Source organism: Onychostruthus taczanowskii, unplaced genomic scaffold, assembly GCF_017590055.1.
Source record: "Onychostruthus taczanowskii isolate IOZ18803 unplaced genomic scaffold, ASM1759005v1 scaffold367, whole genome shotgun sequence".
Classification (NCBI taxonomy): Eukaryota; Metazoa; Chordata; class Aves; order Passeriformes; family Passeridae; genus Onychostruthus; species Onychostruthus taczanowskii.
In genome coordinates, this window is record NW_024501093.1 from 26283 (window position 1) to 44161 (window position 17879).

Genomic DNA, 17879 nt, shown 5'->3' on the forward strand with positions numbered 1-17879 from the left:
CTGCACCGCGGGATGCGCCGGCGGCGGCGGCAGCGCCGGGGGAGGCGGCGGCGGCTGCGGCTGCGGCGCCGGCTGCGACTGGACCTTCACTGAAGGGAGAAGCGGAGTCTGCGGCTGCACTTTCTGCAGCTGCTGCAGGTACAGCTGCATCTGGCTGGTGCTCAGGGGGAGGTTGTGGTGCGGCGGCGGCGGCACCGGCGGCGGCACCGGCGGCGGCACCTCCCACAAGACCACAGTGGACACCAAGACCCAAGAACCTCCCTCTTCCCCATCTACCACCATCTTCTTCCTCGTGGGACGTTCCCACAAGACCATGGTGGACACCAAGAGTGAAGAACCTCCCTCTTCCCCATCCACCCTCTTCCAGAAGACCCCAACCCCACCCACCACCATCCTCTTCCTCTGGGATGTTGGGATGTTCCCACAAGACCACAGTGGGCACCAAAACCCAAGACCCTCCCTTTCTCCCACCCACCACCATCCTCCTCTTCAATATTGAGACATCCCAATAAGACCATGGTGAACAGCAAGACCCAAGAACCTCCCTTTTCCCCATCCACCACCATCTTCTTCCTCGTGGGACATTCCCACAAGACCACGGTGGACACCAAAACCCAAGACCCTCCCTTTACTCCCACCCACCACCACCCTCTTCCTCTTCAATATTGAGACATCCCAATAAAACCATGGTGGACACCAAGACCCAAGAACCTCCCTCTTCCCCATCCACCCTCTTCCAGAAGACCCCAACCCTACCCACCACCATCCTCTTCCTCGTGGGACATTCCCACAAGACCACGGTGGACACCAAGATCTAAGAACCTCCCTTTTCCCCACCCACCACCATCCTCTTCCTCTTGGCACATCCCACCAAGACCGTGGTGGACACCAAGAATGAAGAACCTCCCTCTTCCCCACCCACCACCATCCTCCTCCTCCTGGCACATCCCACCAAGACCACGGTGGACACCACGACCCGCCCATCTGGTCAAAATGAGCTCTTGGGTCATCTAAAGGTGGTTTTGGATATAAAAATGGTTTTTTGGTAATCGAAATGACTTCTTGGGTCATCTAAATGTGGTTTTGGACACCAAAATGGTCTTGTGGTTGTCAAAATGACCTCTTGGGTCATCTAAATGTGGTTTTGGACACCAAAATGTTCTTTGGGCCAGTGAAACAACCTCTTGGGTCATCTAAATGTGGTTTTGAATGCCAAAATATTCTTCAGGTCAGTGAAACGACCTCTTGGGTCATCTAAATGTGGTTTTGGACACCAAAATGGTCTTTTGGTTGCCAAAATGATCTCTTGGGTCATCTAAATGTGGTTTTGGACACCAAAATGTTCTTTGGGTCAGTGAAACAACCTCTTGGGTCATCTAAATGTGGTTTTGGACACCAAAATGGTCTTTTGGTTGTCAACATGACCTCTTGTGTCATCTAAACGTGGTTTTGGACACCAAAATGACCTCATGGGTCACCAAAATGGCTTTCTGGTCACATGAATGCTGTCCTAGGTCATCAAAATGCCCAACTTCATAATCAAACTAATTTTTTGGTCAACAAAATGGTTTTCTAGTCATTGAAATGTGTTCCTTGGCCATCAAAATGCAGTTTTGGTCACTGAAATGCTCTCTTGGGTCATCTCAGTCCCTTGTGGGTCATCTTAATGACTTTTTGGTCACCAAAACGATCTCTCGGGTTACTAAAATACATTTTAGGCCTCAAAATTAACTCCTGGGTCATCAAAAGGACTTTTTTGGTCATCAAAATGATCTCCGAGGTCACCTCAATGTGGTTTTGGTCACCAAAATGTTCTTCTGCGTCATCAAAAATGGCTTTTGGTCATCAAAATGACTGATCCCATCCCAACTCCAATCCATGGATCCAACCCCACCTCAGTCCATGGATCCCAACCCAGCCCAATCAAATCCATCAATCCAATCCCACGGATCCAATCCCAATCCCAATCCCATTCCCATTCCTACCTTTTTCTGCTCCCGTCCCGAGTGCCCTTTTTTCTTCAATTTTGGCGCCATTTCTGCCAAAACAAGGGGAAAAGAAAAGAAATTAATTTGGGAACGGCTCCGGACAAACCCGATGGCACCGATCGGGAACGGGGCTGGAGTTCCCCAGGGATGGAGCTGGAATCCCCCAGGGATTTCTGGGATTGGGGATCGGGGATTTTGCCGCCAAAAAAAAGAACGGAAATTGTCGGAAAAAGATCCAACGGCCAAGAAAATTCATGGATTCCACAGGATCAGATGTCCCAGGAATGTCACTGCTCCAGAGGGAGAACCTTGGAAAATTCCATCGCCGGTCGTTGGATCCCAGCTGGAGGCTCAGCGTTCCCAGAAGATTCCAAGGATTTCAACCCAAAGATGATCCCAAATTCCACTGCTGGTTGTGGGTCCCAGTCGGAATCACGAGGTCCAGAAGGATCATCCTGGATTTTGGAGATCCCAACTCAAAGACGATCCCAACCTTCATGGCCAACTGTTGATCCAAGTCGGAATCATGACATGCAGAAGAAGATTCCAAGGATTTCAACCCAAGGATGATCCCAAATTCCATCGCCAGTGTTGGATCGCAGTCAGAATCGCGAGGTCTAAAATGAAATTCCAAGGATTTCAACCCAAAGATGATCCCAAATTCCATCACCAGTTGTTGGTCCCAGCGGGAATCACATTCCCACAAGGATCATCCTGGATTTTGGGGATCCCAACTGAAAGATGATCCCAACCTTCATCACCAACTGCTGGATGATCCAAGTCGGAATGACGACGTGCAGAAGAAGATTCCAAGGATTTCAACCCAAAGATGATCCCAAATTCCTCTGCTGGTTGTTGGTCCCAGTCGGAATCGCATTCCCAGAAGGATCCTCCTGGATTTTGGAGATCCCAAGGATGATTCCAACCTTCATGCCCAGCCACTGGGTCCCAGTTGGAATCACGAGGTCCAAAAGAAAATTCCAGGGATCCCAACCCAAGGATGATCCCAAACTCCATCACCGATTTTGGGTCCCAGTTGCAATTGTGAGGTTCCATGGAGATCACCTGGAGATCCCAACCCAAGGATGATCCCAACTTCCATCACCAGTTCTTGAGTCCCAGTTGGAATCGCATTCCCAGAAGGATCATCCTGGTTTTGGAGATCCCAACTCAAAGATGATTCCAACCTTCATCACCAACTGGAATTTTCTAGTCCAGAAGGATCCTCCTGGATTTTGGAGATCCCAACCCAAGGATGATCCCAAACTCCGTCACCGATTTTGGGTCCCAGTTGGAATTTTCTGGTCCAGAGGAGATTCCAAGGACTTCAGCCCAAGGATGATCCCAAACTTCCTCCCTGACCATCGGATCTGAGTCGGAATCGCGCTCCCAGAAGGATCATCCCAGGTTTTGGAGATGCCAACTCAACCCATGGATGAACCTTCAACCCCGAATCCACGAGGATAAAATCCAGCATTGATGGAAAAGTCACTTCCAGGTGATTTTGGGACAGAAATGTTGAATTTATGGAATTTTTTTCCCAAATTTTCCCCAAAATCCTGATTTTATTCCCACCCAAACAGCAAAACGCCGACGGACGGATCCAAATTCCCACATCCTGGGGTGAAATTCCGTGAAAAAAGCGAATTTTTGGAGTCCTTTTATCGCTTTTATAATTCCCAAACATCCAACGGATCCAAGTGTTTGAGGGAGTGAGGAACTGGTGCTTCCAAGGCTGAGAAATCTTGGGAAAAGGAACATAAAAATCAACAGAATTGGGGAAAATATTTGAGGCAGATCAAAGTTTCTAGGAAAAAAAATCCGGATTTGGTGGTTTGGAGTCAAATTCATCCCAACAAATGAAATTTTCCAGGTTTTTCTGCTTCCAACCACCACTTTTTTTGGAAAAATTGAAGGTCTCGATTTGGGATGAGCCCAATCTTGTTAGTTTTGGTGGATTTGATGGAAAATCAAGCAAAAAATCAGGAAAAACCTGATAAAAATAGGATTTAAAGGATAAATCCAGGGAAGAATTCAGCACCAATCCCATTCCTAACTCAGGCCTAAAAATTCCAAGAATATCTCCAAAAATTTATGGAAAACTCCAACAAAACCGCAAAATTTATGGAAAACTCCTTAAAATTGTTTTAAAAAAATCATGAAAATGTTCAAAATTTCCAAATTCCAGATTAATCCTGGAAAATTGCTGGGGATCACCCCCAGATCTGGCTCAATCCTGTATTTTTTGGGGAATTTTTTGGGATTTTTTTCTCTTTGTTTGGGGAATATTTTTGGATTTCCGCTTCCTTTCCACACTCGACTCACACTGGAATTCAATCCCGAATATTTCCACGGGATTTTCCAACACTGGAGCCACCAAACCCTTCCCACTTCCTGGAGTTAAGCCTGGCTCAACCTCAGATTTTGGGATGGGAACAAATCCCTAAACCCACAGCAGGGATGGGTGCGAGGAAAGCTGGGAATTAGGAAAATTTGGGATAATAACCAGGAAAAATCAAAATTTCATCCCAAGGGAGGCGCAGGGAGTGACGCCAGGGACTTGGAATTCCAAATTTCCTCAAAATTCATTTTTTCCTCCAGATCCCAGATCCACCCAGTGCCAGAAAAGAAAAAGGGATTTATCCCTAAAACCCCATTTCCTCCATGATTTAGCCCTAAAATCTCATTTTCCCTGTTTTTTTAATCCATTACATCCCATTCCCTCAATGTTTTTAACCTTAAGATCCCGTTTTCCCAATTTTTTAATCCATAAAATCCTGTTCCTTCAAGTTTTTCTTCATAAAATTTCATTTTCCCATAAAATTCCATTTCCTCCACCTTTTTTTCTCTCCATAAAACCCCATTTTTATCCATAAAATCCCTTTCCATCTTTTTTCTCCATAAAATCCCATCTATTCCATTTTTTTTCTCCACAAAAATCTCATTTTTTTCATAAAATCCCTTTTCCTCCATGTTTTTTTCTCCTTAAAATTCCATCTGCTCCATTTTCTTCCTCCAAAAATCCCATTTTTTCCATAAAATCCCTTTTCCTCGACCTTATTTTCTCCATATTTTTCTCCATAAAAATCCCATTTTTTCCATAAAAATCTATTTCCTCCAATTTTTCCCCATGAAATCCCATTTCCTCCATAAAATCCCATCTGCTCCATTTTTTCCCCCATAAAATCACTTTTTTTCCCCCCAAAAACCCCTCCCCTCCATCTCCACACAACATTCCCACCAGCTCCACCATAAATCCCACTCATCCCAAAAAAACCCCACCGAGCCCATCCAACCCAAACCTCCCACGGCGCTCACTCCGGGATTTAAAAAATCCATAAAAAATGTAAAAAATCACGGCAGGGGTCAGGAAACGGCCAAGGCTCCCCCAAAGAAGAATGGACGGCGAAGGCAGGAATGAAATCGAGTTTATTTGTCCGGCAAAGGTCGGGAGAGGCGGGAAGCGCTAACCTGAGTCCGACTCGTCGCTGTCGGAGGAGCTCGACTCGCTGCTGGATTCCGACTCCGACGACGAGAATCCCTTGAGCTTGGAGGAGCCGGCCAGGACGTCGAGCTTCTCTGCCGGGAACAACGGGAGCGCGTCACCGCGGGGCGTTAACGGGGATTGAGCGACTCAACCCAACGGGGCTGGCCTAAAGTCAGCCGGGGCATCCCAACTGGGGCAGCCTGAGCTCAGCTGGTTGGTTCTAAACTCAACTGGGTCATCCTACTGGTTGGTTCTGAACTCAACTGGGTCATCCTGAACTCAACTGGTTGGTTCTGAACTCAACTGGGTCATCCTGAACTCAACTGGTTGGTTCTGAACTCAACTGGGTCATCCTGAACTCAACTGGTTGGTTCTGAACTCAACTGGGTCATCCTGAACTCAACTGGTTGGTTCTGAACTCAACTGGGTCATCCTGAACTCAACTGGTTGGTTCTGAACTCAACTGGGTCATCCTGAACTCAACTGGTTGGTTCTGAACTCAACTGGGTCATCCTGAACTCAACTGGTTGGTTCTGAACTCAACTGGGTCATCCTGAACTCAACTGGTTGGTTCTGAACTCAACTGGGTCATCCTGAACTCAACTGGTTGGTTCTGAACTCAACTGGGTCATCCTGAACTCAACTGGTTGGTTCTGAACTCAACTGGGTCATCCTGAACTCAACTGGTTGGTTCTGAACTCAACTGGGTCATCCTGAACTCAACTGGTTGGTTCTGAACTCAACTGGGTCATCCTGAACTCAACTGGTTGGTTCTGAACTCAACTGGGTCATCCTGAACTCAACTGGTTGGTTCTGAACTCAACTGGGTCATCCTGAACTCAACTGGTTGGTTCTGAACTCAACTGGGTCATCCTGAACTCAACTGGTTGGTTCTGAACTCAACTGGGTCATCCTGAACTCAACTGGTTGGTTCTGAACTCAACTGGGTCATCCTGAACTCAACTGGTTGGTTCTGAACTCAACTGGGTCATCCTGAACTCAACTGGTTGGTTCTGAACTCAACTGGGTCATCCTGAACTCAACTGGTTGGTTCTGAACTCAACTGGGTCATCCTGAACTCAACTGGTTGGTTCTGAACTCAACTGGGTCATCCTGAACTCAACTGGTTGGTTCTGAACTCAACTGGGTCATCCTGAACTCAACTGGTTGGTTCTGAACTCAACTGGGTCATCCTGAACTCAACTGGTTGGTTCTGAACTCAACTGGGTCATCCTGAACTCAACTGGTTGGTTCTAAACTCAACTGGGTCATCCTGAACTCAACTGGTTGGTTCTGAACTCAACTGGGTCATCCTGAACTCAGCTGGTTGGTTCTAAACTCAACTGGGTCATCCTGAACTCAACTGGTTGATCCTGAACTCAACTGGTTGGTTCTGAACTCAACTGGGTCATCCTGAACTCAACTGGTTGGCTCTAAACTCAACTGGGTCATCCTAAACCCAAGTGGTTGGTTCTAAACCCAAGTGATTTGTTCTAAACTCAAACTGGCTGGTTCTAAACCCAACTGGGACATCCTAAACCCAAGTGGTTGAGTGCTAAACTCAAATGGGTCATCCCAAACTCAATTGGTTCATCCTAAACTCAAGTGGTTGGTTCTAAACTCAACTGGTTCATCCTAAACCCAACCTGCTCACCCCAAACCCAACTGGTTGGTTCTAAACCCAACTAGCTTGTCCTAATCCCAACTGGTTGGTTCTGAACTAATTGGTTTGTCTCAAATGGTTGGTTCTAAAGTCAACTGGTTCATACCAAACTCAACTGGTTGGCTCTAAACTCAACTGGTTAGTCCCAAACTCAACTGGTTCAGCCCAAGTGGTTTGTTGCAAACATGCATTCAGGAATTTAAAATATTGAAGCTTTAAAATAAAATCTTTAATTATTACAAACAAAAACGGGACCCATTTTAAATCCCACCCGCCACCATCCTGGCGAGGCAAAAACGCCTCCAAAACTTCCCCAAACCCCAACCCTTGGGATTAAAACCACCAGAAAACCGGGCTGAAACGTAAACCAGCCCTAACCCACAGGATCTGGAGGTCTTCACCACCACCAGCTCCTTCTTGGTGTGTGCATGACCAAAAGATGGGGTTTTAGACTTAAAACCAGCCTAAGCCACAGGAGCTGCAGAGCTTCACCGCTGACTCCTTCTTGCTGTTCAGAAAACCAAAAAATGGATTCTGGACCTAAACCTGCCCTAAACTCAACCTAAATCCAACCCTAACACACAGGATCTGGAGAGCTTTGCCACTGGCTCCTTCTTGCTGCTTAGAGGACCAAAAAATGGCATTTTAGACCTAAACCTGCCCTAAATCTGACCTAAACCCTCCCTAAACCTGGCTCTAACCCACAGGAGCTGGAGGAGGTTTAGTTTTTATCCTAAAACCGAGTGGCTTTGTTGGTTGTGCCTTTGGGGTGGAAAGCTGAGCTTAAAATGTGTGGTGATCTCAAGGTGAGCTCAAGATGGTTTTGACTGAACTCCACCTGCTCCTGGACAACCAAAACTGAGCTCAAGCTGGTTTTGGACATCCAAAACTGAGCTTAATTTGCTCCTGGACAACCAAAACTGAGCTGAAGCTGTTCAGAAACCCAAAACTGAGCTTAATTTACGCCTGGCACCCAAAGCTGAGCTTAATTTGCTCCTGCACACCCAAAACCCAGCTCCACCTGCCCAGCCAGGTGTCCCCAGCAGCCACGGAGAAGAATCAGCTCCAAACCCTGAGCTGACCTCAAGGCTGAGCTCAACCCCACCCATCACCTGGGGCCACGAGGTCCCTCGTTAAGAACCCCGCGGTAATTACCTTAATTAGCACCGGGGAATCCCCAAACTGCCCCAGGGAATTGTGGGAAGGGCCCACCTGGAGGCGCTGCTGTTGCTGTTGCTCTTCTTGGCCTTCTTGGGGGGCGGCTCCTTGGCCTTGCTCTTCTTGGCGTCCTCCAGCTCCTCCTTCTTTTTGTGCTTCTCCTTCTTCTTCTCCTTCTTGTCCTTCTCCTTCTTCTTTGGTTTGTTCTGCTGGGGCTGGGACAGCGCCGCCAGCTGCTCGTGCACGGCCTTGAGCTGCGGGAACGGGGGGATGGAGCTTGGAGAAGTTCTCCAGAAGGTCAGGTCCCACCTCGGACTGAGCCCAGGCTTCTCAGCCAGAGCAGCGTCCGGCCACGCCTTGGTCACCTCCAAGGTCATTGACGGCAAACTGGGATTGACCAACCCCACCTGGTCACCCAGATCAACGTCCAGGGGTTCCATGGAGACCTCCAGGGTCATCCAATGTGACCTCTGACTGACCCCACCACCTGTTGTTGTCACCTCCAATGGTTCCATGGAGACCTCCAAGGTCATCAAACCCAGCCCATGACTGACCCCAACCGGTCACTGAGTGTCACCTCCAAAAATTCCATGGAGATCTCCAGGGTCATCAAACCCAACCCATGACCCCACCTAGTCACTGAGTGTCACCTCCAATGGTTCCATGGAGATCTCCAAGGTCATCAAACTCAGCCCATGACTGACCCCAACCAGTCACTGAGTGTCACCTCCAATGGTTCCACGGACACCTCCAAGGTCATCAGATCCCAACTTGGACTAACCCCAACCTTAGCCAGTCCAGTGTCCAGTCCTTCCATGGACACCTCTGGGTCATCAAACCCAACCCATGACCCCACCTGGTCAGCGAGTGTCACCTCCAAACATTCCATGGGCACCTCCAGGGTGATCAAACCCACCCCATGACTGACCCCACCCAGCCGCTGAGTGTCACCTCCAACGGTTCCATGAAGACCTCCAAGGTCATCAGGCCAAATCCATGAATGACCACACCTGGTCACTGAGTTCTGGCTCAACAAACCCAATGATTTTGGGTCAACCCAACACTTCCAGGCCAACAAACTCATTGATTTCAGGTCAACGAACGCAAAAAATTTGGGCCAAACAATTTTGGGTTAACTCAACACTTTCAGGTCAACAAACCCAATAATTTTGGGTCAACCCAACCCAACTTTAGGTCAACAAACACAACTGTTTTGAAGCAAAGCCAACGATCCTGGGTCAACAAACCTAACCATTTCCAGTTAAAACCCAACAACTTTGGGTCAACAAACCCAACAATTCTGGGTCAACTTAAAAATTTTACGTAAACAAATCCAGTCATTTTAAGTCAACCCAACAACTTCAGGTCAACAAACCCAACGATTTAAGCAAACAAACTTAATGATTCTGAGTCAACAAAACCAACAATTTCAAGTCAAACCCAACAACTTTGGGTCTACAAACCCAAATATTCTGGGTTGACAAAACCAACAATTTAGGTCCACAAACCCAACAATTCCAGACTGACAAACCCAACGATTTCAGGTCAACAAACCCAACAGTTTAAGCTCAGCAAACCCAACAATTTTGTTGCCTCTGAAGCTGATGGTCATGGGACATCCACGACTTCCATCCCTGACCCCAAGACCACCCAACCCCACTGGAAGGACACTTGGACCACCCCGTACCTGCTCCTGGAGCTCGGCCAAGCGCTGCGCCCGCTCCTCCTCGGAGTCGTCGGAGGAGCTGTCGCTGTCGGAGGAGCTGTCGCTGCTGCTGTCGCTGGACGAGGGCGGGGCCACCTTGGTGGGGGGCGGGACCACCACCGGGGACGAGGCGGGGATCACCGGCTCCTCCGGCTCGTCCGGCATCTTGGCAAAGCGCATCTCGAACACGTCCTGGAATCACAGGGAACGGGCCGGAAGTGACGCCGGGGTCGGCACCGCGGCGTCTCCAAAGGGGGCACCCTACGGACTGGTGGGTTCTACACCAAAGGTCAACACCTGGACCTGGGGTGGGGCGAGGGACCCTGAAATCTTGGGAGTTCCTTGGAATTCTGACTCTCTCCAAGGTGGATTTAGGGGAAAATTTATGGGATTTACTCATTTACTTTCTTGTTTAAAAGCTGCAACTTTCAGGTTCTTGAGATCTTCTGGATCTTCTTTGACCACCTTCAGTTGATTTGATGATCTTAAGAGGTTCCACCATGGATTCCCACTGGACATCTCAACTATCTCCAAGGTGGTTTGGGGGAAAAATTAATAGAATTTCCTCAGTTTCTCACTTAAAAGCTGCTTCTTTCACACTCTTGAGTTCTTCTGGATTTTCTTGGATCATCTTTGGTTGACTCCATAATTTTTGAGGCCATTTCCAACCTCAATTCCACCACAGATTCCCACTGGAGATCTCAACCATCTCCTAGATGGTTTTAGGGGAAAAATTTACAGTATTTCCTCAATTTCTCATGTAAAACCTGTGTTTTCCAAGTTCTTGAGATCTTCTTGGCTCATCTTTGGTTGACTCCACAATTTTTGAGGTCTTTTCCATCCTCGATTCCACCATGGATTCACAGCCCGCTCTCCTCTCCATCCAGTCCGGGGGTTTTCACTGATTTTGAAGGATTTTCACTCATTTTCGAAGGGTTTCACTCATTTCTGAAGGAGTTTCCTTCAATTTTGAAGGAGTTCCCAATTTTTTTTTTTTTTGCCAAATCAGCATTTTTTATTATTCTGATTTTTTTTTTTGGGTAAATCCTACTGGAAAAAAGAAGAGAATTTTCCTAGAACATTGAGAATTTTCCCGGAACATTAGGAATTCTGATTTCCTTCACTTCAGCAACAAAAAACCCCAATTTTTTTTGGGCAATTTTCTTGCAGAGTCAGCATTTTTTAATCATTCAGATTTTTTGGTTTTTTGTAAACCTCACTGGGAAAAAAAAAAAAAAAGGGGGAATTTTCCTGGAAAATTGAGAATTTTCCTGGAAGGTTGTGAATTCTGATTCCCTTCACTTCGTTTCCTTCAATTTTGAAGGAGTTCCCAATTTTTTTTTTTTTTTGCCAAATCAGCATTTTTTATTATTCTGATTTTTTTTTTTGGGTAAATCCTACTGGAAAAAAGAAGAGAATTTTCCTAGAACATTGAGAATTTTCCCGGAACATTAGGAATTCTGATTTCCTTCACTTCAGCAACAAAAAACCCCAATTTTTTTTGGGCAATTTTCTTGCAGAGTCAGCATTTTTTAATCATTCAGATTTTTTGGTTTTTTGTAAACCTCACTGGGAAAAAAAAAAAAAAAGGGGGATTTTTCCTGGAAAATTGAGAATTTTCCTGGAAGGTTGTGAATTCTGATTCCCTTCACTTCAACAAGAAAAACAAACAAACAAACAAAAAAACCCCCCAAAACAACAACAAAAAAAACCTCACCAATTTTTTTTTCCGAGTCAGCATTTTTTGTTTATTCTTTAAATTTTTTTTTTTTTTTTGGACAAATCCCGCTGGGAAAAAAAAAAAGGGAATTTTCCTGTAATTTTAGGAATTTTCCTGGAACGTTGGGAATTCAAAATTCAAATTCCAACTCCTTCAACAACAAAAAAACACCAATTTAAAAATTTTTTTGCTGAGTCAGCATTTTTGAATTTTTTTTTTTTTTTTTTTTTTTAAACACAAATCCCGCAAGGAATTTAAAAAAAGGGAATTTTCCTGGAATTTTGGGAATTCTCCTGGAAGTTTGGGGATTCTCACCTGCAGCTTGCGGGCCATGGCCACCACCTCGTGGTCGGCGGGGTTGTACTTGTAGCAGTTGGAGAACATCAGCCGCACGTCGGCCGCGAACTCCTGAGCGTCGCGGTACTCCCGGCCCTCCAGCTTGGACTGCAAAAAACACCAAAAATTGGCAGTTCTGGTGGAATTCCATACCTGGGATGGGCACCTGGGCGAAGGGTTTATGGGTTGGGCAAAAAAATTGGATTTTCTAGGGCTGAAAAAAATCTGGTTTTGGTTAAAAATTCCCTTTTTAAGCCATAAAGATCATCCCCCCAAACTCCCATTTTTTCCCCTGAAATTCCATCTTTATCCCCCTAAACCGCATTTTTCCCCCATTTCATCCCCCCAACTCCCCATTTTCCCCCCCAATCCCTATTTTTCCCCCTAAAATCCATTTTTTCCCCCATTTCACACCCCCAAACCCCCAGTTTTACCCTGAAATTCCATCTTTCGTTCCGTGAGGTTCTGGGGGGTGGAGGTTGGGTTTGGAGGCGTTCCGTGGGGTTCTGGGGGTTGGGCTTTGGAATAGCTCGTTGGGATTTTGGCTTTTGGAGTTTCTACCTTGGGATCGTTCGTTGGGTTTTGGAGTTTCTACCCTGGGATCGTTCGTTGGTGTTTTGGGTTTTGGAGTTTCTACCTTGGGATCGTTCGTTGGGTTTTGGAGTTTCTACCTTGGGATCGTTTGTTGGGGTTTTGGAGTTTCTACCTTGGGATCGTTCGTTGGGGTTTTGGAGTTTCTACCTTGGGATCGTTCGTTGGGTTCTGGAGTTTCTACTCTGGGATCGTTCAGTGGGTTTTGACTTCTCGAGTTTTTACCTTGGGATCATTTGGTGGGGTTTTGGAGTTTCTCTTTTGGGATTGTTGATTAGAATTTTGGGTTTTGGAGTTTCTACCTTGGGATCATTTGTTGGAGTTTTGACTTCTGGAGTTTCTATCTTGGGATCGTTCCTTGGGGTTTTGGAGTTTCTACCTTGGGATCGTTCGTTGGGTTTTTTGAGTTTCTACCTTGGAATCGTTCCTTGGGGTTTTGGAGTTTTGACTTCTGGAGTTTCGACCTTGGGATCGTTTGTTGGGGTTCTGGAGTTTCTATCTTGGGATCGTTCCTTGGGGTTTTGGAGTTTCTACCTTGGGATCGTTCGTTGGGGTTTTGGAGTTTTGACTTCTGGAGTTTCTATCTTGGGATCGTTCCTTGGGGTTTTGGAGTTTCTACTCTGGGATTGTTCAGTGGGTTTTGACTTCTGGAGTTTCTACCTTGGGATCGTTTGTTGGGGTTTTGGAGTTTGGCCTTTGGGGGCGTTTGCTGGGATTTTGGGTTTTGGAGTTTCTACTCCGGCATCATTTGTTGGGGTTTCAGGGTTTGGAGTTTGGCTTTTGGGGGCGTTCATTGGGAACAACAACAACAAAACAACAAATGATAACAACAACCAAAAAAAATAACAATAAACCGATTAACGGCACCACCATCACCACCCCCGCCCCCACCCCTAATTAAGCTAATTAGCGGCCTCTCACCTTGACGGGCTGGGCGGGCGTGGGGATGACGGGCGGGTGGGGCTGCAGGGCGGCGGGCGCGAGGAAAATAAGGGGGAAAATGAGAGGAAATAAAGGGGAAAATGAGGGGGAAAATGAGGGGAAAAAAGGAAAATAAGGGGGAAAATGAGAGGAAATAAAGGGGGAATGAGAGAAAATAAGGGGGAAAATGAGGGAAAAAAAGGAAAATAAGGGGGAAAATGAGAGGAAATAAAGGGGGAAATGAGGGAAATATGGGGGAAAACGAGGAGAAATAGGCAGGAAAATGGGTAAGTACAGGGGAAAAATGAGGGAAAAAATACAGAAAAATAAGAGGGAAAATGAAAGTTAATATGGGGGGAAATGAGGGTAAAATATGGGGGGAAAATGAGGGAAAAAAAGGGAAAATGAGGGGAAAAATGAGAGAAAAAAGGAAAATAAGGGGGAAAATGAGAGGAAATAAAGGGGGAAATGATGGAAATATGGGGGAAAATGAGGGGAAATAGGCAGGAAAATGGGAAAGTGTGGGGGGGAAATGAGGGAAAAAATACAGAAAAATAAGAGGGAAAATGAAAGTTAATATGGGGGGAAATGAGGGTAAAATATGGGGGGAAATGGGAAAATAAGGGGGAAAATGAGAGGAAATATGGGGAAAATGAGGGGAAATAGGCGGGAAAATGGGAAAGTGAAGGGGGAAAATGAGGGAAAAAATACAGAAAAATAAGGGGGAAAACGAGAGGTAAATATGGGGGAATTGAGGGAAAAAAAGGGAAAATAAGGGAGAAAATATGGGGGAAAATAAGGGGGAAAATGAGAGGAAATAAGGGGGAAAATAGGAGGAAATATGGGGGAAAATGAGGGGAAATAGGCGGGAAAATGGGAAAGTAGGGGGAAATAAGGGGGAAAAATGAGGAAAAAATATAGAAAAATATGGGGGAATAGGGGAAACTAAGGGAGAAAATGAAAGGTAAATAGGGGGGAAAATGAGGGTAAAATATGGGAGAAAATGAGGGGAAATGGGGGAAAATGGGGGGGGAAATGAGGGGAAAATAAGGGGGAAAATGAGGGGAAAATAAAGGGAAATGGGGGAAATATGGGGGAATATAAGGAAAAATAAAGAGGAAAATAGGAAAAATATGGGAGAAATGGGGGAGAAATGAGGAAAATGATGGGAAATGGGTGGGAAAATATGGGGGAAATGAGGGAAAAATACAGGACAATAGGGGGAAATAAGGAAAAATGAGGGGAAATGGGAAAAAGACAGGAAAATAGGAGGAAATAGGAGAATATGAGGGGGAAAATAGGAAAAAAATAAGGGAAAATGGGGAAAATGAGGGGAAATAGGAAAATATGGGGGAAAATGAGGGGAAAAATGAGAGAAAACATACAGAAAAATGGGGGAAATGAGGGGGAAATGATGGGGAAATACAGGAAAAGAGGGGAAAAATGGGGGGAAATAAGGGGAAAAGGGGAAAAAAAGGAAAAATAAGGGGGAAAATGAGGGAAAAAATACATGAAAATGGGGGGGGAAATAAAGCAAAATGAGGGGGTAAACAGGAGAAGAAATGAGGGAAAATAACCAGGAAAAGAGGGGAGGAAATAAGGGAAAAATGGGGGAAAATAAGAGAAAAAAATAGGTGGGGGAAAGGAAATTTGTGGGGGATTTTTTGGGAGGAAATTTTGAAGAATTAGGGATTTTTTGGGGTGAAATTCTGGGAATTTTTTGGGGGAATTTTGAGGATTTGGGGATTTTTTTTTGGAGGAAATGTAGAGAATTTTTGGAGGGAATTTTGGGATTTTTTTTTCAGGAATTTCTTGGAGAATTTTGAAGATTTTGGGATTTTTTGAGGGGGGTAATTTTGCAGATTTGAGGATTATTTGGAAGGAGCTTTAGTATTTTTTTTTTAGGAATTTCAGCAATTTTTTGGGAAGTTTTGATAGATTTGGGGATTTTGGGGGAGAATTTGGGGATTATTTGGGGGGCATTCTTGGAATTTTTTTGGGAATTTTGATGATTTGGGATTATTTGGGGGGGGAATTTTTGGATTTTTTTTTTCAGGAATTTCAGCAATTCTTTGAGAAATCTTGAGAATTTTTTGGGGGAAACTTTGGGATTTTTTTTTTTTTTTAGGGGGAACTTTGAGGATTTGGGGATTATTTGGGGGGAATTTTGGGATTTTTTGGGAGCCCCACCTGGTTCCTTGCGGGCGCGGCCCCGGCCCTTGGTCTGGGCGATGACGATTTCCGTCTCCTCCTGCGTCATCTCCGAGATCTTCTGCAGGAAAAGCTTCTCCAGAGCTTCTGCCATCAGCACAATGTCATCCCCTGGCTGCAAAATGGGGAAAAAAACCAGGAATTAGGGAAAAAAACCAGGAATTAGGGGAAAAAAACCACAGAAATTAGGGGGAAAACCCACAGGAATTGGGGAAAAATAAAAGAGGAATTAGGGGAAAAAACCCAGGAATTAGGGGAAAAGCTTCTCCAGAGCTTCTGCCATCAGCACAATGTCATCCCCTGGCTGCAAAATGGGGAAAAAAACCAGGAATTAGGGAAAAAAACCAGGAATTAGGGGGAAAACCCCCAGGAATTGGGGAAAAATAAAAGAGGAATTAGGGGAAAAAACCCAGGAATTAGGGAAAAAGCTTCTCCAGAGCTTCTGCCATCAGCACAATGTCATCCCCTGGCTGCAAAATGGGGAAAAAAACCAGGAATTAGGGAAAAAAGATCATCCACCCAACCATTGGAGCATCCAATCCAACCATTGGAGCATCAACTCCAACCACTGGATCATCAACTCAACCACTGGAGCATCAACTGAACCATTGGATCCTCAACTGAACCATTGGATCATCAACTCCAACCACTGGATCATCAACTCCACCATTGGATCATCAACTCCACCACAGGATCATCAACTCAACCATAGGATCATCAACTCCACCACTGGATCATCAACTCAACCACAGGATCAAGTCCAACCCTTGAATCATCATCTTCAATTGTTGGATCAAGACCAATCACTGGATCATCAAATCCCACCACCGGATCAACTCATTCAACCATGAGGTCAGGCCCAACCATTGGACCATCCAACCACTGCATCAAGTCCGACTTTGGATCAAATCCAACTTTGGATCAGATCCAATTTGGGATCAAGACCTACTCTGGATCATCAAATCCAACCTCTGGTTCAAACCCAACTCTTGGATGATCTCATCCAACCACCAGCTCAAGTCCAACCACCAGCTCAACCCCGCCTGCCACGATTCCCAGAGAACCCCAACCTTCCCCAGCTCCTGGAGAACCCCAACCTTCCTTGACACCCAGAGAACCCCAACCTTCCTTGACATCCAGAGAACCCCAACATTCCCCAGTTCCTGGAGAACCCCACCATTCCCCAACTCCTGGAGAACCCCAACATTCCCTAACTCTTGGAGAACCCCAACATTCCCAAAGAATCCCAACCTTCCCCAGTTCCCAGAGAACCCCAACATTCCTCAGTTCCTGGAGAACCCCACCATTCCCTAAATCCTGGAGAACCCCAACATTCCCAAAGACATCAGCACAGTGTCATCCCCTGGCTGGAAAATTGGGGAAAAAAACAGGAATTAGGAGAAAAAAAACCCAGGAATTAGGGGGAAAAGCCCCAGAAATTAGGGGGAAAACCCCCAGGAATTGGGGAAAAATAAAAGAGGAATTAGGGGAAAAAACCCAGGAATTAGGGAAAAAGCTTCTCCAGAGCTTCTGCCATCAGCACAATGTCATCCACTGGCTGCAAAATGGGGAAAAAACCCAGGAATTAGGGAAAAAGCTTCTCCAGAGCGTCTGCCATCAGCACAATGTCATCCCCTGACTGCAAAATGGGGAAAAAACCAAAAATTAGGGAAAAAACCCAGGAATCAGGGGGAAAAAAACCCCAGGAATTATGGGGAAAACCCACAGGAATTGGGGAAAAATAAAAGAGGAATTAGGGGAAAAACCCAGGAATTAGGGAAAAAGCTTCTCCAGAGCTTCTGCCATCAGCACAGTGTCATCCTCTGGCTGCAAAATGGGGAAAAAAAAACAGGAATTAGGGGAAAAAAAATCCCAGGAATTAGGGGGAAAAACCCCAGAAATTACAGAAAAATAAAACAGGGAAAAAACACAGGGATTAGGGAAAAATAAAACAGGAATTAGGGGGAAAATGAAACAGGAATTAGGGGAAAAATCCCCCAGGAATTATGGGAAAAATGGAACAGGAATTAGGGGTTTTCCAAGAGGGATTTGGGGCTGGAGATTATGGGGTGAGTCCTGGGTTTCTATAGGGAGAGGCT

General features: G+C 45.7%; 1 protein-coding gene across 1 annotated transcript in view; it reads right to left on the minus strand.

Moving 5' to 3' along the window:
* The window catches only part of LOC121339666 (bromodomain-containing protein 4-like), a 32162-nt gene that overhangs the window by 10227 nt on the left and 4056 nt on the right, over positions 1-17879 (minus strand). The window contains exons 4-12 of the mRNA XM_041411647.1: positions 15755-15895; positions 13570-13611; positions 12037-12210; positions 9984-10193; positions 8351-8550; positions 7722-7756; positions 5460-5621; positions 1986-2038; positions 7-219 (exon numbers count right to left, since the gene is read on the minus strand). Coding sequence (XP_041267581.1) covers positions 7-219; positions 1986-2038; positions 5460-5621; positions 7722-7756; positions 8351-8550; positions 9984-10193; positions 12037-12210; positions 13570-13611; positions 15755-15895 — 1230 coding nt within the window. The remainder of the gene's footprint in view (positions 1-6; positions 220-1985; positions 2039-5459; positions 5622-7721; positions 7757-8350; positions 8551-9983; positions 10194-12036; positions 12211-13569; positions 13612-15754; positions 15896-17879) is intronic.